This window comes from Rousettus aegyptiacus, unplaced genomic scaffold, assembly GCF_014176215.1.
Source record: "Rousettus aegyptiacus isolate mRouAeg1 unplaced genomic scaffold, mRouAeg1.p scaffold_m13_p_4, whole genome shotgun sequence".
NCBI classification, from domain to species: Eukaryota; Metazoa; Chordata; class Mammalia; order Chiroptera; family Pteropodidae; genus Rousettus; species Rousettus aegyptiacus.
The window spans coordinates 150,884,963-150,909,470 of NW_023416307.1; the positions used below are offsets into that span (position 1 = coordinate 150,884,963).

At 48.2% G+C, this 24,508-nt stretch overlaps 1 protein-coding gene across 11 annotated transcripts in view; it reads left to right on the top strand.

Moving 5' to 3' along the window:
* The window catches only part of TRAK1 (trafficking kinesin protein 1), a 161,883-nt gene that overhangs the window by 35,535 nt on the left and 101,840 nt on the right, over positions 1–24,508 (top strand). For 7 of the 11 annotated variants that reach the window (XR_004950600.1, XM_016163286.2, XM_036219854.1 and 4 more), the window contains exon 1: positions 21,914–22,368. Coding sequence is in view for 6 of the 11 variants with exons in the window: in XM_016163286.2 (XP_016018772.2) it covers positions 22,278–22,368 (91 nt within the window). In the remaining 5 variants the exon portion in view is untranslated. Of the gene's footprint in view, positions 1–12,208; positions 12,318–18,415; positions 18,714–21,913; positions 22,369–24,508 lie in introns of those variants that run through there. The other 4 variants (XM_036219858.1, XM_036219856.1, XM_036219857.1 and 1 more) reach the window with 2 other exon arrangements.

Consider the following 24,508-nt stretch of genomic DNA (forward strand, 5'->3'; position numbering starts at 1 on the left):
GGAGCATGCCTTTGGTCTTGTATGTAAAAACTCATGGCTACGGCCAAAGTCCTCTAGCTTTTCTCCTATGTTATCCTTTAAGAGTTTTACAGTTTTGCATTTTGCAGTTATGATCCATTTTGAGGTAATTTTTGTGAAGGGTGCGAGGTCTGCATCCAGATTCATTTTGTGTGTGGATGTCCAGTTCCTGCACCATTTTTTGGAGAGACTCTCTTAGCTTTGTTGTATTGCCTTTGCTCTTTTTTCAAACATGAGTTGACTGTATTTATGGGGGTCTACTTCTAGGCTCTTTATTCTGTCCCATTGATCTCTTTGTCTATTCTTTTGCCAGTACAACATTGTCTGGATAACTGTAGCTTTATTATAATAAGTCTTGAAGTCAGGTAGCATCTTTCCTCCAACTCCGTTGTTCTCCCTCAGTATTGTGTTAGCTCTTCTGGGTCTTTCATCTCTTCGTATAACTCTTAGAATTCGTTCGTCGATTTCCGCAAAATAACTTGCTGGGATTTTGATTGAGGTTGCATTGAATCTATAGGTCAAATCGGGAGGAACTGACATCTTGACAATATTGAGTCTTCCTATTAATGAACATGGACTGTCTCTCTGTAGAAGGTTTTAAAGAAATTCCCATTAGCGGTGAACAAAACAAACACCCACATGGAGCTTAATGTCTACTTGGGGGAAACGGACACTAAACAAATGAGAAAATTATACTATATTAGGAGGAATGACTTTTAAGGAAGAAAGTAAAGAAAGGAAGGAGATACTGAGTGTTGGGAAAGGTGTGGTTTTAAACAGCGTGGTCAGAAAAGGGCTCACTGAGGGGTTGATGTGGCAATAACACCTGGGAAAAAATGAGAGAAAAGGTCATGAGGATGGATACCTGGGGAGGAGATAGTAGGTAGAGGGAACAGATGGAGAGACCCACAGTTTTGAGGGACAGAGGAGGCCTGTGTTTAATTACTTCTTTTGAAATATTTGTTCAAATATTGAATAGGCTACTCTGTGAAAACTAAATGAATACTATTTTAGGTGCACTTAAAATGACAAAGGGTAACCAGAGGACCATACTTCAGTGTTTGTTGTCCTTTTGATTTGGGAGTGTGGGGATAGGGTGGCATTGAAAATTCAGATGACAGAGTAGCATGATGAGTGGCCAACTGCCCGGTCCCCAGGCATGGCTTCACGTGGCAATCTCCCTGGTTTATAGTTGCAGACTGTCATGGGGGAAACAGCCTTAATCTTAACATTGCGCATCATACAGTGTTGGTCAGGTGTGTTTTGCTGACCGTCGAAGATCTTATCATCTTCGCTTCAGGGCTAAACAAAGTGATCTTCTGAGGGATTTCCTGAGCTATAGAAAAGGGCCCTGTGAAAACTAGAATCATGTGCTTCAGGACTTGAAGTTAACCGAAAGTTGTTTTTAAAAAACTCTTCATTCGGGTATAATTTTAGATCTGCAGAAAAGTTGCGACGAGAACACAGAGAGTTCCCATACACCCTTGACCCAGCTTCCCCTCATGTTACTATCCCATGACCATCAACCGTAAGTGTGGGTTTGTGTGTACTTACCCATGCATGCGCGTGCGCGCGCACACACACACAGCGTGGGAGAGGCAGCCCTGTTATCTGTTGGTAGCTCATCATGCTCACACCTCCCAGGTACAGAATGGACTCTGGCCATGGCGAAAGCAGGCAAGGAGCTACTTTGAAGCTCAAGTTCCAAAGCTAGAGATACGGGGAGAACAATCAGCTGTCTGGAGAACTCTGAGTATCATGTGAACTCAATGCCACTTGAACTTTATTTAGTAGAAGATTGGCCTGAGATACTTAATATAGACCTCCCGGCTATCATGTGAGAATTCCATTCTGCTCAAGTACAAATACAAGTGTATTTGGGAATGTTCGCTTTTGCTTCTCCTACTGCTTAGTCATCTCACTTCTTTCCCATCTGATTTCTGAATTAGGAGACCAACAATATATACCAATTTATTAAATTTATGAATCAGGAGCAACAAGTCCGTCCACCCAGACATTTGCCTGCATTTTAACATTATTCAATAGTACTTTCTGGAAGTAGTCCAGGTTGCTTTGGAAGGGGACATTCAATCCAAATGATGACAGTCTTTGGCACTCACTCTGGGGCTTAGGAGGGAACCCACACCCTTCTAGGATGTTGCTGACGCCATTGCTCCAGAACGCAGTTGTCCCGTGGAGACTGAGAGACAGCTGTTTCTGGCCAGGGCAGCCCAGCTGTGGGAGAAGGGGACGCTGAAATCACAAGTAGATGTCATGTCCAAGACCCTGCTCAGCTGTGTGCGGCAGGAAAATCCTAGCGTGGACAAGATTTAGACAGTGGGCAAGTAAGTCACTCAGCTTCTAATATATCCACTTTCCTGTTGTAAATGCTGCCTGTTATTTATGTGGAGTACCCTTAGTGGACTCTCGGTATTGTATTATAAAGGGCTGCCCCGTTAGCAGAGATGCAAACAAAATACTTTAATGCTTTTAATTCCTTTTGGCTAAGTATAGACTTAAAAAAACTTTTTTTGAACTTTTTTTTTTTATAAAAGACTATTTTAGAAAAATAATGCATGCACTTCTGTGTTAAAAAATCCTGATTATGCTTTCAGCTTTAAAAACAAAAACAAAAACAAACAAACAAAAACAACTTTTCTCAGAGACTTCTGTTTTTAACCTTTTGGAGGCTACCAAAAACCAGCCTAAATACAGTATGCTGTCCCTCTGAACAGACTTCACATTTGAGTAATAGCGTTTCTGAGGCTCGTTTATTTCGGAATCCTTTTTCTTTTCCCTGACCATGTACCTGACTCGTTTACGGAATGCCAGTCGTGTCAATGCTGCCCGTTTGCCTTAAAAGAAGATATTTCGTCATCGAGAAAGAGCGAAGCGGTGCCAGGTCTTTAACAGAGACCGTCCGGTCTGCTGCGCAACATAATTTTCATCAGCGAAGGTTCCGTTTCATTGGAGAGCAGAGCAGGCCAGCCCCTTCTCTCCACCCCAGCTTCCTTTCTCGGTGACCTGAGAAGCTGTTCTCCAGGCCCCTCGGGCGAGAGCTAAGCCACGTTCGTTTCGCTAGGGGGGGGTGTGCAGTGCCCTTTTACGTGTATCGCAGCCTACAACCACCTTGGGACCTGAATGACATTATCCCTGTGTTATAGATGTGGAAGATAAACATCAGAGAGTTTAGGACACTCAACCAAAGTCACACGGGTACTGAGTAGAGTGAACTCAGAATTTTAGGCCTGGTTTTCCATTCCCAAATCCAGTGCTCCTTGTCCTCGACTAGGGGTTAGCAAGATGCTCTGTCCCACTACCTGTTGTTGTAAATAAAGTTTTATTGGGTCACAGCCATACCCATTCGTTTACATATTGTCCTTGCCCGTTTACATATTGTCCTTGCCTCTTTCCTGCTGCAGGGGCAGGGTTGAATAGTTTCGACAGAGACCATATTGCCCTCAAAACCTGAAATGTTGACTGTCTTGCCCTTTACGGAAAGTTTGCCAGCCCCTGTCCTAGAGCTTAGCCGAAGGAGCATTCAGGTTCTTATCAGATCCTTCTTGCAGGACAGCATTTGTGACCCCCGTTCTTGCTGTTTAGAAAAGGTGTGAACCACATAGAGGTGGACATGACACAGCTGTTCTTTATTGTCCAAGGGGCCTGGTGCTGTCCAGCCACTCCTTGGGCCACATCTGCGTGCCACACTCCTGTGGGGAGGTGGCGTCTCTGTTCCCCTTGAACCTCGACTGGCCTCGTGACTTATTTTTACCAGTAGATTGTGGCGGAGGTGCCACTGTGTAACTTTCAAGACCGAGTTTAAAGAATTTTGCCATTTCTTCCTCGTGCTTTAAACACGGCTTCTTGGGGTTCCGCGGTCATGTGAGGAGCCCGAGCAGCCCCATGGAAACAACATGTTTTCACTTGAGAGGGAGGGTCCAGCCTTCTAGCCCCCGCTGCCGAGGAGCTAGACGTGTGAGCCCATTTGAGATGCCCTGGCCCCCGTGACCCTCTGACAGAACTTCATGAAAGACCCCAAGTAAGAACAGCAGAAGGACCACCCAGCTCGGCCTCTGCCACCTCCACAGAATCGTGACAGATCGTAAATCGGTTTTAGCAACTGTGGTCCAGGTGGTTTGTTATATACAACAACAGGTACGCTCCAAGACCGAGGTGAGATAGGACCTGGAGGAGATTCCACGAATGCCTTCTGAGTTGTGTGGTAGGGACACATCACAAAAATGCGAATTCCGCGTCAGGGCGGGAAGGTATGAAACAAATGTTTGAACTTGCTGAGTTACCCGGACGTGATTCCCGAGAACTCTAAAATGTTATCAGCTGGAATATGGGAAGCTGCCATGTGATTCTAGACTAAAAAGAATAAAGTGATCACTTTATGATGAACTTATTATAATAGAGAAGTAAGTTTTAAGCAGCTCACAGAAGGTTTCCTAACATATTGAAGGTAAAATATTTGGGCTCACTTCTTCCTGGAAGTGAAAAGCTTTTCTGTAAATGATTTGTGAACCGATTTTCTCTTTGGATACCAGGGGTCAGGTCACGGAACTGTTGGAAGTACTGGAGTAAGGTTCTGAAACGTGCCTTTCCGCAGATCTGAATCTGTGGTACTCGTTTGGACTGAGCATTGCTGACCACCCGGCCATGAATCTCTCTCATGGCCAAGCCCATGGTTTCGTTTAACTCATTGGATTATCTTGAGATAAACGTTGCGGCCCAGGGAATGCCTGCCGTGGGGGGTTACTTGCGTCCTGGATAAAGGCCGAGCTCTCTTTAGCGTGGGATACAGAGCCAGGGCTATCTCACTGTGCAGTGTCACAGGTCACAGGGCGAGTGGTACCCCTGGAGCTGTGTGGTGAAGAAGCCTCCATCTGCCTTGCCCCTCCAGCTGTATCCCTTGAATCTTAAGTTTCACCCATATTGAAGCTTTTTAGGATTTTCTTGTTCCTTCTGCCAAAAATACCTTCCCCACCCTTCCAACGAAACACACGAACAATCCCCAAATAGTGTCATAAACAATATCAACATATTTACACATCACACCCCCAAAATGTTAAAAACTGGCTGTACGCATACCACTACCGTCGGCAAGCCTACTAAATAAAATTCACGATTTACTCTTGCAGTTCCTTCTGCCCTTAGATTGTATCTCGTTGACTGAATAAAGCACTGTGGGCAAGAGTGACGCTAATGCTTTTCTTCCCAGTGCAGTGTTACAGACTGATTGTGTGCGTTCCTTTCTGTTTACATGTAGAGTCCCCATCTTCATTGATGTAATTTAATTTTTAGATTATGTAAAACATTAACGTGATCCAAAGTCCAAAGGGTGGGAAAAGGTGTACCCAGAGACGGCTATTACCTTCTTAAATTCTTTCATCCTTTTTCTACCCACCCCCAAAGGTAATCGATTTCCATTTGTTAGCTCATCCCATGTCAGTTCATCCCATGTAAGCAGCTACTTCCTTGTGAATATTTTATTTCCCCTTACTTCCCATATAAAAAGTGGTAGGTTTTTTATACCTTTCTTTTTTCCCTTAGCAGAATATTACAGAGACTGTTTCATAGTCAAGTTTATGGAGATCTATATACATGCATACATATACATAATTGCTATATAGTCTTCCAATTGTTCAGTGGAACAGACTCATTAACTTTTAGGTTGCTTCTAATATTTAACTCTTACAAATCATGTCATATTGAATAACTGCATGATCTTCCAAATGTTTTCCCTGTTTCTCGTATTTCTTGTTATGTTTATTTCTGAGTATTTTATTTTGCTGTCATATGTGGATTTTTTTTTCTATTTTTTATTCCTTTTTTCTTGTTTATTTAGCTTTTTTTTCCTTTTTGCTTTTTACATAGGGAATTTTATCTTCCATCATATCTTCTAACTGGTTATTATTCACGGATGTGAAGACTGTTGATGGTTGGGCTGATACATTCTGCTACTTTATTGAGTTCCTTTATCATTTGAATTAGTTTTTCCAGATATATGATCATATCATCAGCAAAGGTAATTGTACTTCTTTTCCCATTCTTATGCCACAGATTGTTTTCTTTTGTCTAGTTCTGTCGGCCGATACCGCCAACACATTGTTACGCAGGAGTGGAGAGAGTGGGTATCTCACCTCTTCCGAACTTTACTGAGAATGCTGCTGGTGTTTCTCCATGGCATAAGGCGTCGGCTTGATGACTGTGTGGTGTGTGTGTTTAGGTTAAAGCAGTATCCATCGATTCCTATTTTATGGAGTGTTTGTTTTTACTAGGAATAAGCCTTTGGATTTCATTGAAACTTTTTAGTATTTTTTGAGATAATCATGATTTTCTCCTTATAGTTAGTACAATGTTGGATTATATTAATCTTTAAATGTTGAACCGTCTTTACATTCCTGGAATAGGTCCCGTGATGTGTGTATGTGTGTGTGAGAGTGTGTGTGTGTGCGCGCACGCGCATGCGAAGGATCGGAAGCATTCTGTATTAGTGGAAGCCAAGCTGTTTCAGAGCTTTGCTTTGTTTCTATAGAACATGTTAATAGAGAGGCCAGGCAGGTAATGCAAAGGGATGAGACCCGCTGGGTGTCAGGTACTAGGGAGTGGTGGGGACTGTGGCAAATTGGAGTGCCACCGCCTTCTAGCTCCTGACCAAGTGTTCCTTCTCAGCAACATCTCAGGAGTGTGAGCCGGATATTGCCAGATCTCCAGATTTGTCCAGGGAGGCGAAGAGCTTCAGATGTTTTTTTTTTTTTTTTTAATGTGAAAACTTCTAATTTTTAAGACTTGGCAGTTAATTCAAAACTTTTAAAAAACACAGCGTAAGCCAAGCATAACAGTTTGTTAAAATGTGACCCGTCAGCGCCCCCGAGGCCACGCAGGTGGCGAAGTTTGGAAGCCGTGAGCACGCTGTCTTCGTTGGGCCTGCTGTTAAACTTTCTGTTGTGAAAAAGAAGCTTTGAGATGTGTTGGACCCACAGAAGCTGAGAGGCGCTGCTTGCTCTGTACTAGAAGAGTAATTAATGGGGAGAAAGAGAGAGCCTAGCTTGGGAAAGCTGCATGTGGGCGTTGGTTCCCCTTAGCAAGGCCACGGACAGTGCAGAAGCGCTTCCTCTGTGGGACTCTTGCTGTCGGCCCCCTTGGGGGTGACGCTCTCCCTGTCCCTTAGCCATCCGGTTCCTAGTAGGTGAGTTATCTTCCTCTCCACTGTACTGTTCATTGCCCACTCACCCCAAGTAGGTTTTGCCGTTCGTGAAACCGTGTGACTAAAGGCCCAGCTATCAGTATTTATTCAGTGTATACATAGCTGTTTTGACCAGTTCCCTAGTAACGGCCCTGTTCATTTCAGGGAGAAAGACTAATTGAGTGCCTTTTTAAAGGAAAAAAAAAATAATGTGCTCCCTTCAGCCTCTCAGTGGCTCTGGTCTCTGACCCTACTGCCTCTTAAGATATTCAGAGACGTTTGGCTTCTCCCCTCAATACCATACATTCCTAATTACTTGTGCTACTTCTTGAGTAATCCCGAGGTCTGCTTTGGATTATTTACTTAAAGTGGATGATAACAATTGAGCTATGGTTTCTCATTCCTTTCTTTTTTAACTCGATGCCTGCGTTAGTGCTTTGTAGAGGTTTTCGTTTGTTTGTTGCCATCAAGCTGGTTTAAGTCCAGCTTTAATGGACCTAGTGAAACCAGCTTACCACTTGGGAGATTCTTTAGAATTAATACAGTTAGAAATAGGATACTTTTTATCCTTGTGTCGGAAGTATGAATCGTTAGCCGAAGGAACTTTCATGTGGTGCAATTTGTCGAGAGAATCAGGAATTTAAGGGTTTAATTTATTAACACGTTTTATTGAAAAGAACATAGCTAAATAGCTGTGCCTGAACTGAGAGACATTTCTTCTCACTTGATCCCACAGTTAAGTCAGAATACAGTGACAACTTCTGTTACCATAGCTGCGGAATCTGTTTTGAAAAACAAAGGCCATGATGTCATGGTAGTTTACTGCACGTCGAGAAGCTGATATGGAAATAGAAATGAATCTTTATTAAAAAAAAAAATTGAAAACAAAAATGTCTTGTCCTCCTTTGATGCTTAGATGAGATTTCTTTTTCTCTTTCAGGCTTGCAAGTTTTGCAGGTTAATTTCCAAAGCCGACCATGATTCTGTCACTCAGGAAGCCCCTAGAACATTTCCTTCTCATTTCCTTAAATGACTGATGACTCATTGGAAATTCATTGTACTTATGGTCACCACAATTCCGATTAGCCTATCGTGTAGATGTATTTAAGAGTTGGGTTGGTTGTGTTAGATAGGATTGGGCATAAAAGGAGGGTCATTTCATTCTTTCTGTACTCGAGATTTTATTGTGTTCCGGGCTCTGAGGACCCAACAGTGAACACAACATGCAGAAATGAGTACTTCAATGTTCTGCCCATACAATATGAGACATGTAATATAAACCATGTGTGCTTGAACTTTTCGTATAGCCTGATTGCAGGAAAATAGCTGTTAAAAAAGGGTCCCCATTTCCTCAATGGATTAACTCCCTTGGGTGTTTTCTCAGAGGTCTGAGCAGAGCTGTCATTTATTGACCTCTAGAGTACACCCTACCTCACTTCAGTGTATTAACTAATTTCATCCTTACAACAGTCCCACACTGTTAGGTACTGTTATTACTTCCCATTTTATAAATGAAGAAAAACTGAGGCTCATAGAGGTTAACCAACTTGCCTAACATCACACAGTGGCTGATGCTGACTGTGTCTTTCTGCCCCCGGAGGGGACATGAGCCTGTAGGGGAAGTGCTTCCGGAAATGCATTTGTGCCTGGTGAGGAAGTGCGCTCATATCCGGGCTGAGTAAGAGTGTGGGCGGGTAGGACGGTGCAGTGGTACTGCAGCTCACCCACCACCAGGGGGCGAGGGCTGGATCGCTGTGTTGGGGGACAGCCAGGGACCTGATAAGGACCAGTAACAGGACTGTCGGGTGTAGCTCTGTGCGTGGGGATAGAGTGTGGGGATGGGGTGCCTGTGAAGAGGAGAGTCTGCTGGAAATATGCTTCTATTTGTATGTGTCTCGTTTTTTATCGAAACGGAGACACCATATTCCATACCGTTTTATGGTCTGCCCTTTTCCCTCTCTGTCTGTTCCAAGCATCTCCTCTTGCCCACCGTGTGTTTCTCTGCAGTGTTATTAGGATGGTGCTTTGGCGAGAAGTATACAGATCTGTTATGTGGATGAATTATGCTTTATGGAATTGAAATCCACATTATTAGACATTTTCGTTTTTGCAGTTTTTCTCTGTTATGTGATGCTGAGAAGAGGTGATGTGTGTACACAGTTAGGAATTTTTTTTTTTTAGGAAATAACTGTACAAGTGGAGTTGCTTTTGTTGCATGCCTCTGGCCACCAGTGAGCTCATTACCGGAACCCTTGTTGGCAGCAAAGGTTATAAGTAGAAAAAACTGCCGATTTGATAACAAGACAGCCTCCCATGCTTTTTTAAATTTTCATTTCTTTGATTTCAATGGGTTTTTTTCTGAAAACGTTTATTGCTGCGTTTTCTCTAATGAAGATTCACACATGAGCATGTTTGCTGTGGATTTTAACATTTTTCAATGAGAAACAGTTTTCATGATTTCTCGGAATGCAGTTGTCGTGAGATCAACATTATCTTATGATCTTAAAAACTTATTTTTTTTTCACGTAGTATTGTTCTTTTTATGCCCGACTTCTTCTGAAAGACTTCAGATCTACGTAAGTGCTAAGAGAGGAATGCAATGAACTCAGTCGGTGTTTACCTGCCGCGCTCATTGGTGTGTTTGCCATGTGCTGTGGTATTACAGGCTCGGGTTCCACACCAGCCTCATCTCTGGGTTCTTGGACAGTGTGGATGGGACACTCACTTCAAGCACGTCTTCCCATCAGCAACTCCAGGAGGGTTACGATGCATCTGGCAGGCTGCTCTGAGCTTGGGGTTAGTACTTCCGGGGTAATGCACCCAGGTCTGGCCAGGCACGGGGTCACTGTGCAGACCCTGGGAGCCATTAGTGCCTTGTTGGAGGAGTCACCGTGATTTTTAAAACCCGAACTCCTCCCAGCGAGTGGTGCAGTAAACGCCAGGCCCCGCCGAGGGGTCACGGACAGAGGACTGTTTTCTTCCCCTCCCTTCCTCGCCCGCCCCTGTCCCGCGTTCCTGTGCCTCTTTCTCACTCCGGCCATTATGTGACCTTGTTCCCAGAGTGTGACAGCTGGCAGCCGCTGTTCTCGGCTGGCCGAGGTTTATTGCTGATTCAGGCCTGCACGTTGGAGGGCAGGAGAGGCCTCATGTGCTTGCCTTCCGATGGACCTCAGCTGCCTTTCTCCCCATCTTTGCTCCCCAGAGACCCCGTGGCCCTTCAAAGTGATGACACATGCGGTGGGGGGGCTGCAGGGACCCCTCATTCAGGACATCTGGCTCTTCCCAGGGAGCGCTTTCCTCTTCAGAACAGTGGCTTCCCAGCCTGGCATCTCAGAGGTTTCTAACAAGCCCCCCCCCACAGGGACTTGGGGCGCCGTTACCACTCGTGCCACCCTCCCCGGCTTCGGCCACCCTCCAGAACTCCTGGGAACGTGAAGGGAGGACCCCTGCTGCTGTGTCAGAGATTCCGATCGGGGTCGGAAGTGGGGCAGGGAGCACGCAGCCGGGATGCCGTGCCGGGGACCACCTCCGTCCTGCCTGCCACCCCTGCACTGGCAGGCTGACGTGTCCAGAAGCCACTCTTCGTCCTGCCTTGGTCTGGGAGCACAGAGCAAGCCTGTCGGCCTTGTGTGCTAGTGACCCCAGGTGGGGTAACGTCCTCTAACCACCGTCTAGGCTGGCCTGAGAGTGCTGTCTCTCAGGGACTGACCACCTGGCTTTGAATGTCTTGTCCAGCTTTTGCGGTCTCTCGGGTGACACATGTCTGCGCTAGGCATGGGCCAGCTGGTCTCACTGAGCTCGCTTTGTGCTGGAAGGCTGGGACAGGTTCCGTGGTGGGAGAAGGAGGAGAGGCAGGCCGTAAAGGAGGCCCACGGCCCAGCCTCCCTGCCTGGGCTCTCTCGGAGGGACAGGAGCTATTTTAGGCGTGTTGTAAATCAGCCGCCACCAGCTAGAGAGATGGGGACTGTTACGTAAGGCTGTCAGAGCACGCTGCCTTTTTTTTTTTTTTCCCTTATTCTTGGAGATAGGGACGAGCTTGGAGAAGGTAGTGTGCCTGTTGCAGCAGAATTCTTTTGGGGCCCTGGGGAATTCGGTCACATGACAGTAGTTTTCATTTATGAGACTTGCCTGATGAAACAGGTTTGTCCTCACTTCATAGGCGTTTGCCGGGAGCAGTGTGTGTGTGTGTGTGTGTGTGTGTGTGTGTGTGTGTGTGTGTGTGTGTTTGGTGTGTGCAAGGTTCAGGAAAGAAAAGGCTGAGTTTGGGGACTCCACTGGGTTGGGGTCATTTTTCTCCAGTTGCCCTGCATTATGGAATTTTCTTTGAATGATTCTTGATTTAAAAAAAAAAAAGAAAAAAGAAATAAAACTGTTTTCGTGGATTCACTTTCCTCAGAGCCAGAGAACAGTATAGCCTGCGCATGTGTGTGTGTGTGTGCGTGTGCGCCCGTGCGTGCGTCTGCGTGAACGTGGGCATGAGGGTGTGAGAAAGCGAGAGCAAGGGAGGAAAGATGCACACGACAGGTGCACAAGCGCGGTCCCCGTTCTGCGCCTTACGTCGTTCTAGCGACGGCGTCTGCCTGCTGGCGCCAGCCATGCCGGCCTCCTTTGCACGGCGGGGTCATGGGGACCTCAGAGGAGTTCACACGATGCCCCGACGGTCGTCCTTTAGATTACACGGCGTCTCGTTTCCTGTGCCGTTGTTACCCCGGTGTGGTTCTGCAATAGTTAAAGTTCTGCGAGGAAACAAATACTGCCCCTCCCTGCTTCTGTTATTATCTGCGATGAAACCTGGAGCCCATCTCTAAACCTTCCCTCGCCCATGAAACCTGGAGCCCATCTCTAAACCTTCCCTCGCCCCTGCCTCACAAAATGAGAATGGTTTCACCAAGCTGCGGCATAGAGTTGTTTTCCGGGACGGTTGGCACCAGGCATGTGAATGCCCGTTGGGGGCTGCAGCGTCCTGCAGGGCTGGTGGCTGCTCCTTGGCGGCCTTGCTCTCTCTCCCACCCGATGCCATCGCTGCAAAACCGCAACTCATCTTCGCATTCCCCAGCTTGTCCAGTTATTTAAGGAACTGGCCTGGACCGATGGGACCGCCAGAAAGGTCAGATGAGGGAGGAGAGTGAGCTGGTGGAGAAGGGGAGGAGCAGACCTGCGGGGTGGCCTGTCAGCCATCCGCCAGGCCAGCACGGCCCCTGCGGTGGGATCCCCTCTGGGCTGGCTGGGGTATGCATATCTGTTCTGTGGGCTTGAGTGGTCTTAGTAGGATCTTGCTATCGAATTCATTTGCCCCTGTTATGGCAGGAGGGTTATTTTGAGAGACAGTGGACAGATGTAGGAGAATAGTCCATGGTCCAGGATCCCGTGGAATATGATTCCCCACTGGACCGAGAGCATCTTGAAGTACAGTGTTATTCACAACTATCTTTGGAGCCATTCAAATCTAGGTTCTAATCCTGGGCAAGTTATTTAATCTCTCTCAGCCTGTTCCTCTCCTGTAAACAGCAGGTCCTGGTATTACTTTATAGCTGGCGAACCTTAAACGAGGTCACACATGTAAATTACTAAGCCTCGCGCCGGACCTGTAGCTAGCTCCTCTTACGACGACAGGAGTGCCAGGGCTGTCCATGCTTTCATACAGCCATGAATATGGTTTCATCACCTTCGAAGCAGGCAGCGGTTTGCTCAGGGAAGCAGCTATAAGATGGCAAGAAAACGAACTGCCTCAGCTAGACAGCAGGGAGACAGACGCCGTACTGTCTACACCTTAGCCAAGGCGCTTCGTGAATGAGTCAGCCTCCAGCAGGTGTCGGGGTCCTGGAGTACTCGCCCTGGTTCCGAGCGGCTCATTTCCCTTAGGACCCACCCACCGTCTGCAGGAAGTAACGTGTTGAAAACGCGCCTCCGGTGTGTGTTCAGGTGCTAAATGCACGTGATCCCAAAGGCAGGTCTCGAGACTTGATTCACGGACTGTGTATGACCTGGGCCCGGCAGGCCATCTGCTTCCCTGTATCCGCTTTTGCCAGAAATTTGACAACCAGTTGGTGGTACTCACGATTTACGGATGAGAGACATATTAGAACCTGACCAAGGGCTGTAGTCAGTGAGCGGAGGCTGAGCTGGGCTTAAACTCGGGCCTCTCTGGTCCTATGTTGGATCGTAATCATCTTCCTCTGCGGCTGTGGGCCGCTCTGGCTTGGGGCACCGTGAGGGGCTCCTGAGGTGTACCATGTCTTCAGAACCTAAGGCCATTGTGGGAGGCAGAATTCTGAAGTCATTTCCTCAAGACGCCTGTCCACTGGTTAATCAGTCAAACACTACTCTAGGGACTGCCACAAGGGACTTTGTAGATAGAATTAAGGTTACTGATTATGTGACTGGAAGATAGGGGGATTCTCCTGGATGATGAGGGTGATCACAGGAGCCCTTCAAAACAGAAAAGACAGAAGAGGAGGCTGGGAAGCTGGAGCAGGAGGAGAAGATAGGTTCCAAGTGTGAGGAGGATTTGCACACGGCGAGGCTCTGGGATGTGGGGTCACAGGCGGGGAATGGAGAGAGGCCTCGAACAGCTCACAGGAAGCGTGAGAAGGAACATGGGCCACCTCCAGGAACAAAGACCGGCCCCCGCAGGGAAACGGGGATCTCAGTCCTGCAGCCACAGGAAACCGACTTTGGCCAACGACTTATGTAAGCTCGAATACGGATTCTTCCCCAGAGCTCCAGGGAGGAGCACGGCCCTGCCAGATTGCCGACCTATAGAACTGCGAGTTGACAAATGGATGTTATTTCAAGGCGCTAAATTGGTGGCAATTTGTCACAGCAGCAATAGAGGACTGATAAAATCACGGTGAACAGTTTGTCCCTTTTTGAAAACTTTTACTGTACTTGGACCTGTTTGTTCAGGTTTGCTGAACTGTGACAGTAAGTCACAGTCCACAAATTTATTGGATGCCTCTGCCCAGAAAAAGAAGCCTTTGAAAGCTCAGGTCCCCGGCTGGCCACCGGAGGGGTCACCCAGCACCAGCTTCGATTTGTTACCTGTTGGGCTTCCAACCTGGAGCCTGGCTCTGGGTTTCTCCTGACGGCCCCTGAGTTTGTTGTGGAGGAAGCTCCTCTGTTAGCCATTAGGAAATAGGTGACTTGTGTCCACAAAGGGCAGCTTTGTCTGTGCTGTATCACTCGGCCTTCCTGCCAGACCTCACCGGATGTGGATGGGAGAGGGTTTATGCTAATAGCGTTGGGGACCTGGGGAAGGGCTGACAAGGACGCAGAAGCCCTTCCTCCACTCCCCTGCCCCTGCTTTTGGGGTTCCTGGTGTGTCTTAGCTGCAAGGCAGCTGGCTTGCTGATGCCAGCTGTCCCTTCCTTGTCCAGATGAGGCGTCTCAGGCCCAGAGGTGCGACACCAACTCCTCAGTGTCACATAGTTCTTTGGGTTTTAGTTCAAGTTCCGAGCCACAAAAATCCCATGCTGGAGGGGGAGGTCGTAAGAACTTACTTGCACAAAGTAGTTTGTCAGGAAAGTTGAATTCAGCAGCAGACTGGAAGAAGCTTGAGCAGCCTGTCCAGCACTCTCTGACAGCTGGGGCCCTGGAACCATTGACCACGGGCTGAGGAGAGTGAGGCAGGCGACCTGGGCTCAGGGCCCAGGGCCCAGGGCTCCAGGCAGGAGGATTCTTTCACTTGAATGCAAAGTAGCCTCTGTGTGTACTTTTCTCCTACTTCTTTTCCTGGCACCTCTTTTGCTGAAAAAAAAAAAAAAAAAAAAGGACCAGGTTGCAGAATTTCTCACTCCTCTGCTAAGAAGAATCCCTCCTTCCCGCAGGCTTCCCAGCAGAACTCGGAAAGTGGAACAGAGGCGCTTTCATTGCTCAGGGCCGTCCACCCTCACTCAGCCTCAGCCTCGTTTGTTCCCTCTGCCTGAAAGGAGCCTTTTGCTTGGTCCGCCAGGGTTTGCTGGAGCCACAGAGCGTCCAGGGCTGCTGCTGCTTTGTTCTTGAGCCTTGTGTGGAGCCTCAGAAATGCCCGCACATATTAAAGTGAGGGGCAGCCAGAGACACTTGGCAGGCGACCAAGAATAAGCCAAGAACCGTTCGCGCATTGGGGTCCCATCGCCTGTCTCAGTTCAGAGCAGGATTCCCCCTTTTGCTGGCTCTGTGACCTTTGGAGGCTGACAGAAGCTCTCTGAGCATTTCTCTCTTCAACTGTAAAGTGGGTCTGGTAACAGTACCCAACTGAGACAGAACCCAGCCGAGAAAGAGGCGGTGGCGGCCGGTGGTATTCATTTGAGTTTCCGAAGCCGCGACACAGCCTTGTAGCTTCAGGCGATCCTCAGTCACGAAACCCCGAAACCCCTCCTTTCGTTCCTTGTTGTTTATTCTGCAGTATTTACTTAGCCCCAACAGGCGCCGGGACCAGCCCACGCCTTCAAGGAGCTCACAGCTTGCGGGAGGGATGAGTCCTGGACACACACCATGAAGGCAGGCAGGTCGTGCCAGATACAGAGAGCTCTTCTCGAAGTGTCCTCCACGTGATAAACGCCACGTGACTAGGTCTCCCAGGGGAGAAAGGTTTCACGGTCCAATCGGTTCAGAAATGCTGGCACGTGCATATTAGGGTAGAACCAAGAAAGGGATCTGGTTTAAGGACCTGGAAATTATAATGTCAGCAACAATGATTATTTTGAGATATGCTATGTACCTGGCACAGAGGTATCTGCCTATGTGGATTATCTCGTTTGATAGAATTTAGTGGTTGGGATATGCCTTTTTTTTTTTTTTTTGATAGAAATTTAAGTTGTTTCTCACTTGATTTTAATGGGCTAAAGGTTGGTCTTCTCTCTTCAAGAGGGGCTTCTCAGTGCAATGGAGTATCATTCAAGCGTTAAAAAGGAACGAAATTCTGATTTATGCTATAATATGGACGAACCTCGAGGATGGTCTACTATGTAAAATAAGCCAGACGCAGAAAGACAAAAGCAGTACGAGTCCATTCATATGAGGTACTTAGAGCAGTGATGTCCCAGAGATAGAAAGGAGAATGGGGGGCGCCCGAAGCCGGCCGGAGGGGACGTGGGGAGTTGTTTCATGAGTACAGAGTTTCAGTTTTGCAAGAGGAAAAGAACTGTGCACTCAATGATATGAATATACTTAACACTACTGAGCTATACACTTAAAAATGGTACATGTGTGTGTGTGTGTGTGTGTTTACCACAATAAAACAAAACTATTGCTTTGCCAAAAATAACAATAAAAAAAAAATAAGTCATGTGAGAATTAAAATTCACCAGTCATGGGATATGATGTACCTCAAGTGTGGTACACATATGGATGCACACACCTTTGTACGTAATTATTTTAATGGGTTTGGGATGAGAAAATAAATTGGAGTACTTCTACGTTTTAATGGAGGGCCCTTTCAAGGTTTCGAGGCTTTGCCAAGTTGCGCATAAAAAGTATGCTTTGGACTTCAAGACGGTTGCTTGCGGTTCTCTCTTGAAGCTCGAATGAGCATTTGTTGACGTCTCCCCAATGGCTTTTTTTAGGACGTGTTTACACTTACTTGAACTATTTATTTTAAAACAATATGTTTCTGAGCTAAGTTTATATAACAACTGTAAACTGAAGCAAAGGAGGAAGGGCAGTAGTGATGTAAGGTTAGTGACCAGGGTTCAGGCCGATGCCCTCACCTTATAGTCGATAACAAAGAAAGTCTAATCCATGCCTGACGTCCTCTTTAAGAAATGCTTCAGTTTTAGATCCTTTGTTTAAAAAAAAAAAAAAAAGAACCACATCTATTTGAATGGCAATTTTCTAGTTTTCGGTAGATCGATGGCATTTTGCAAGGGGAGGAAGTATTTCAAACTTCTGCATGAGGATCTTGGAGCGTGCACAGAAGTACAGCCTAGGTGAGGGTTCCGTGTTAATGGCTTTTAAAACCCTTCGAAGTCCCCTGATCTAACGTCTCTCTGTGTCAATAACACCTGCTCGGAAACTTCCTTTTCACAGCTGCATAGTTGACATGTCCGTGGCTGCACCTTAACTGACTCAATCTGCCTGTGGCTGCTCTTAGCATTTCACTGTGATAAGGGACCTTGGCCCACGCTTACTCAGGCCAAAGAGCCACATTCATTTAGCCAGGCTGCCCTGAATTTATTACCAGCCCCTCGCCCCCGAGTAATGGATAAAACTATGAGTTCCTTAAAACTCTTGCCAAATTGTTATAATTTTTATATCTTTGTCAATCTGATACAGATAATTTTTTGATTACTATTAAGTTTCCTTAAACTGTTTGGCGTTCATGTATTTTGGTCGGGGGGGGGGGGTGAGGAGAATGGTAAAATGATCTTGATGAGAGAAAATCTTTGTATCCTTTGCCCATTTTTTTTTTTTTTTCCTTTTGGGCTATTTGCTCCAGGTTCGTGAGTCATGCACATTTTCTGGACGTTAATTCTAAGTGTTCCTGCTTGGTCCCTGCCATTCTTACTTTAGCAAATGTCTTCCTCACCTGAGTTCTGTACCTTAGTGAGAGCCCCAAGGCCTGGTCAGTCGGCCTGGTCAGTCGCAATACCTGGACGTTTTCCCAGTGTGAGGTCTTTAAGATTTTTGCATATCTGACAGTGTCTTTCTGTTGTCTTTGCACATAACAATAGCTTTCCTGAGATTTTTTTTTTTTTTTAGAATAAGGTCTGTAGTTGTCATCATTTTCCTAAAGGGGGTCCCCTAATTTCTTGCCGTAGCTTAAGGTAGGGGCATGCCTTAAAGTTCCTGGAGAGCTGGGAATGTATTGTGGTTGAAAGGGTTTAAGAGAAACGTTGCATCTTACGTTAATTCAATGTGCAAATAAAAACATATGAATCCCATAAAAATAGATCCACGTGTGTCTTCCACAAAATGCACAGGGTCATCATTGTAGCCGTGGTCCAGGGTATTCACTTAGTGCTGCTCCAAGGCAGGTTTCAAGACAGTAAATGAAGCCATGTGCTCCATATATTGGTCAGTATCGAAACCTGATGATTTGAATGGAGCTTCACTGCAGTCCTTTTATGGAAACTGAGGAATCCGATTGGTAATACCTTGGCGCAAAGGAAGCAATTTTCAGAATTTGCAGCTTGTACTCACATCATCTCGGGGCCCTTTTAAATATTTCGTCCGTCTTTTCCAGACGCTAAGTAACCATGCTCCTCTCTCTGGATTGTCTCGTAGATTCCCTGTTAAGAAGACCCTGCTGGCGCGCCAGACCTCCTGGGGGCCGTCTGCCCGACTGTGCCAGACTCCAGCAGTGGGGCCCCCAATGGCAGTGGGCACCTCCCTGTGAAACTTGCCAAGCTGGACGCCACAGCTCTGCACGACGACACTTTGGCCAACTCTGTGCCCCCTTCGGAGGTGTGCAGCCATGCAGTCCTAGCCTGCAGCCCGGGCATCCCTGAGGAGCACTATGTAAGCGAGGCTGTGGAAGATGCTCCCAGCTGCAGAGGGTACCGGGATGCCTGCACCATCACCGGTACGGGGGCCTTTCGGTGCCGGGGAGGGAGGGCGGGAGGGAGCAAGGACCAGGGGAGGGATATGGGGGGTGGGGAGGGACCACCGAAGAGTCTGAGATTTGGGATCGGATCGTGAGACTGGCCACCTAGAACCGAACCTGTCTGAGATGAAGACAGCGCCTCATAACGTTGTTGTGATGGTTAAAGATGGGAACATCGAACCCTGAGCGGCATGCGTGGCCCTAGCGATGCTCTGAGGCTCAGTCTCTTCAGACGCAAGAACGTATCATGGCAGTCAGTGGCGTTGGGGGTGCAGAAATGAGAGCTACGTGCCGCGCCCTTTGTACACTGTCAAGATTTGCACGGACATCAATTCCTGCAGGTGCCAGTGTCAGTCACACCTTCCCGTGTCCCGGGATCAGGGTGAATCACCTCCCGGTGTGCTGGCAACATCTCCTGCTCAAGGTCATCATGCTCCAGCCCTTGCTTGTTTCCTTTTCCCGAGAGGTCATGGAGACAGGTGCTTGGAGCCAGTGCAAGAGAGGGCTCTGAGTGGGGTTGGCGTAGGATGGTGTGCAGGGCGGCAGCAGGGACGTAATTATAATTGAATCCACTTGCATTCCTGTCGGAGTTTGCCCTAGTTCTCATTTCTGTCTGCAGCGTTTGCTTTCACCCTCCTATTTGAAATAACGCTTAATGACAGTTTAAATGACACGTATTGGCTTCCAGTAGCTGGGCGTCGCTCGATCTCGCCAGTTAAGCGTTGAGGGCCTCCTGTGTGTCAGGAGTCTCCTGGGTACAGAGGGTCCTAGCGATGGCCCGGATCCCAGCCTGGGTGCTCGACCCCTGTGCTGAGCTCCTGGTCCCCCAAGTGACCCTTCCTGAACGTGCACACTGAATCCCACCCCTGCTCCCTGATGGACACAGTCCCAACGTCTCCCCTCTCTCTGCGGAGTCCTCTGTTTCCCTTTGCTCATGGATTTTTCCCGTTAGCACGGAAGCGTGCTGTGATCTCTCCCTTCTTAAAAAGAACCCTCCCTGGCCCCCCTTTCCCCGCAGGGAGTGCCTGCGTCTCTGCTCCCCAGCTGGCTGACTCTTGTTTTCTTTTCTCCCTTTTTTCTGCCGCACTTGGTGCAAGCAGGCTTGTGACCCCACCGTTCACCCAGCACTGATGGCCTCGTTCAGTCCAGGGGGTCCGTCCTCAGCCTTCTCCGGGAAACTCAGCCCTCCCTGGGCTTCGAGTCCCCACTCTCCTGGTTCTCCCATTCACCGGCTGCCCCTTCTCTCCTCCGAGGCCCAGGGACGCCAGAGGGCCTGGGGCACAGCCCTGCCGGCCCCCAGGTGACCTCATCCAGTCACCAGGAGTTAAAATCTGCCTCTGCACTGACCACTCTCTTGTTCCTGTCCTCAGACCGGACTCTTACCCCGAAGGCCAGATGGGTCGGTCTAACTCCACATACACCCTTCTCACTTGGGTACCTGACAGGCATCTCAGACTCACGTGGCCAAAAAATGAACTCCCGGTTTCCACCTCCACCTGCTCCTTGTGGTCTTTCCTGTCTGTACAAAGGAAGGCACCTTCATCCTTCCAGGCCAAAAACCCAGGAGGCATCCAGGACCTCTGTATCTTTTTCATACCCCAGTTTGCTGGGATGCTCGTTGGTTCCCTATTTACAGTGTGTCCAGACTGGACTGTTTCTCACCAGCTCTGCAGCATCTTCCCTGGTCCAGGTCACCTACATCGCACACTCAGGTTGTTGCTTGGGCCTCCTGCCTCCCCATCTGCCTGCGTGTAACTCGTTCTCCACCCAGCCATGAGAGAGGCTTTCTGCATGCAAAGTCAGATGGTTTGACTCTTCCGCTCCAGACCTCCAGTGGCTCCCGTCGGAAGGACGGAGGGTCTAGGTGATGGGGCTCGCCATGTCCTGTCTGACCTGTCTCCACTCCAGGCATGCTGGCCTTCTTGCTCATCCTTCGGCACACAGGAACATCCCTCCTCGGGGCCCCTGTCCTTGCGGTTGCCCGACACCTGGATCCCCTTAACCCCCGATGTCCTCATGATCCCTCTTCACTTTCTCCAAATGGCGTTTTGTTAGGAACGTGGCCACCCTACGTAAAAAGCCTTACCTTCCCCCATCTTCCTGTTCCACTTTATCTTTCTCCCCAGACTTATCCACGAGCGACCTACTGTGTGTCTGTATTTTGTCGGCCACACTTGCTTTGAACATAACCGCCTCCTTCCCAGGGCAAGGACTTTGTGCGCCCCTGAATCCCAGTGATGGAAATAGCACCTGCTTGTGACTGGTGCTTGGTAAGCATTTGCTGGATGAATAAATTGTTGCATAAATTGTCATATCTAGTAATTACTGCATCCCCATGAAGCGGGGACTGTCATCCCCTTTTTTACAGGTAAAGAGACAAAATCACAGATGGTTCAGCATCCTGCCTAAGATCCCTGAGCTCTGAGGGGTGGGGCTTGCATCCAGGTCACAACCCCGGGACACGTTTTCTTTGCCACTTAGGAGTATAGTGGGGCTGGGGAGACAGATGAGTGACGAGCGTGGGCACACAGGGGAGCGCCAAGGAGGTGCCTGGCTGAGCCTCGGAGGGGAGAGGGTGAGGGAAGATCAGAAGGGCCTCCTGGAGGTGGCAGCGCCCCAACTGAGAGGGTGAGGGAAGATCAGAAGGGCCTCCTGGAGGTGGCAGCGCCCCAACTGCATCTGCATTGGTCCTGACATGTGAACTAATCCCTGGGATTCTCATGGCGTCTGTGCCAGCACAATCCAGGAAACACCCAGCCTGTCGAAGCAGGTTTACTTTCTCTGAACGTGACAGCCGAGGGCACGGGAATGGCAGAGTGCACTGCCGAAGCCTCGGGCCCTGCAGGGCATGGTCGCTGCTGGGGGCTCTTTACTGGGAGGCACCGTGGGGCGGCTACTGTCACGTTTGGCCGCGGCGTGGTCCACGGGAAGGGGAACACAGGCAGGACCCTGCACGTAAGGTGCCGGGCAGCCAGGCGGTGCCAGTCACGCTCCAGGGAAAGTCTCGCGCGGCGGTCACTGAAAGGAAGAGACAAAATGAAAAAGTACCTTGGTGTCCCCGAGGAGGCGCAGGCGGACTCCGAGGGCTTTGCCGAGGGCTTTGCCGAGGGCAGTCCTGGGAGACCTCTTGGCATCCAGCCTCCGATAAAGACGCTGCACTCCCAGCTCCCGGCGCTGAAGGGAACAGCAGGCTTTTTGTTCTCTTTCATTTTTAAGGCAAAGCCAAAATGCCCATCACAAAGCCCTGTCCCCCTTACCCCCGAACCTGGGGATATCACATTTTCGGGTGCGTCATTTTCTGTTTGGGGTGGTTTTACAAGATGAGCCGATAGGGCGCCCAGGTTGCCGGGTCGCCTGGAGTTACATAACGCATCTGTCCGGCCAGGGCCGCTCACGATCGTAGGATTTGCCCCAACAAGCAAACTCAGAAAAAGTGCTGAGGAAGGCGTGGGCGGGTGACCGTGCGCAGCGACTGCCTGGCTGGGCTCTCACGGAGAAGACTCTCTTCTCTCTCTGAATTGCCTTCGGAGCTTAGTTCTGCACATGGCATTGGCGTTTCAGGTCAGGCAGCCCGTGGGGGCCCAGCCGCGGCCAAGACTCTGCCAAGGCAAGCCTAGTCGGACAAACTCGTGTGGTAAGTGTGTTTGCTGCGTGGCTGCTGTTTGTGTTCTTTGTGGTGTGGCCAGAAAGGAGAAGATAGCACCGTGGGGAGGGGGGGCGGGGGGGCGGGGTGTCGCTTCTCTCTGGCTCTGTTCCGCTTGCCGGGTCGTCTGTGGACATGTGGTAGGGAAACTGCAGTATTGAACCGTGATAGGCAGAGCGCAGGGACCTTGGAGGTTGCTCATCCCTCACCTGTCATCCAGGCTCAGAGGAGGCAAGTGACATGGGGCCGTGAGCAGCAGGTCTGCGTCGGCACCAGGCCTGCTGGATTCTCACTACCTTTCCCTTCGAAATTTTTCGCAAGGGCTGACAGGGTCTCTAAGACCCCCTCTGGCCTCTCCAACTCCTGTGTCTTCATCCTGGTTTCTTAGACCCTCGCCTGGTGCCTCCCTCGACAAGGATGTTGTCAAAAGGTAAAGAACAGGGTTAGACAATGTCTCCTTCCCTCTTTTCTGTACTCAGTTCCTTTTTTTTCTTTCTTTACTAAATGTGCCTGGCCCTGTACCTCCCTCCCCCCAACCCCCACCCCACACTCCAGAGATCCAGAGATGGAGAGTTCGCTCATTGGTTCTGCTCTGGCTTGTCTCGCCCTCCGAGGGGCTGGGGCTGGCGTTTCTCGTCACTTCCTCTGAGCTGATCAGGGTCTGACTGTTGATGACCCATCTGGTGTCTGTCCTTTCTGTTGCTGTCTGGGCCACACACCAGTGGATTCCTGGGAGGTGTGAGTTTCCTCTCGTCCCAGTCTGGTCACTTTTAGGGGTCAGGAGATCTGGAATTTTGGATGAGAGATGATTATGGAGACGTGATGAATGTGTGTTTGTGTGTATTGCCTGTGGGCTTGTTCAATAGTTCTGTTCAGCCAGCAACTCTTCATGGCCAGCTTTTTTTGCTGGGGTGCATCAAGGACAACTGGCCTCACTCCCAGAGCCTTGAAGGTGGGCAGAGGCGTGAATGACTAGCAGTGACCCCAGTGACAATGGCTCCAAAGATGCTTCGAGGAGCAGTCCTGCCTGAGCTGTCCTGGTCTTCACCGGGCCATCATTCAGGATTTGTTCCTTTTCTCTCACTAATTTAAGCCATTAAATTCAAGGATTCATTGTCTGAAAATATTCTCAAATAAAATATTATGGACTTCTTTTACGAGTTAAATTTAAGGTCTTGCTTATCAGTTTCCTGTTCAGTATAAAATTTTTAATGTGTTTTCCATCAAAACTTTATCACCTAAATGGTACTTACTTGGCTAAATGGAACAGAAAAGAATGAACAGTGAAAGAAACATCCTTTCTTTCGCAGAGTGTAAGATGTGAATTAGAATCTAGGACATGATCATTTTTTTCTAAAGTTGTAACTTAAAAGTGTTTTTTGCTCCTTCTCTCACTGGAATCTCCTATTTAACAGCTGATTTGTTTTTGTAATTTTAATGTGGGAGGGGGCTCTATTATGCTGATTTCTAGAGCTAACATTTAATCTTTAGCAAAACCACAAAAGCATTCACTCCCTTTAAACTAAACGTGCTCCAAATGATTTGAAGTTACCAGCTGATCTCACTTCCCCTCCGTTCTTCATTAGGTGAGTGAGTAGAATATTTATCACACAGGGTTTTTGACATAAATTATAATATTAGTGAGATTCTTGACATGCAGTTGGGGGGGCTACAGTTTCAGGTGCTTGATACATTTTTATCCTCCTCCTAATTGGGTTTCTTTCTGAATTTGAAACAAGTCTTTAATGTATTTGTGATCATCTTTGCCCACTTGAAACCATTTTAGGAAGCTGGCAAATAATAAATTATAATAAAATTAAAGGGTAATCTTATTAGAGAATTAATCAGGGGTGCTTTGCAGGACATTAGAGCACAAATAACATTCCTAATGGTGTTCCTTTCGATGCTGAGTTTTCGTAATGAATTTTACATTAATTCGATTTGCAAGAATGAGAGTGAGCGTCACTTCCGAAGCACACGCGCTTTGTCCAGGGATGCTGTTTCCAACCCTGTGAACCCTGTGACCAGACCAGGGTTCAGAGGCAGTTGCTGGCTAAGGGGCCAGACGTTGGCCTCTGCTCTTAGCAGCCAAATCCTGTCGTAGGGGCTTTCCAGGGATTTGCTGAGAGAG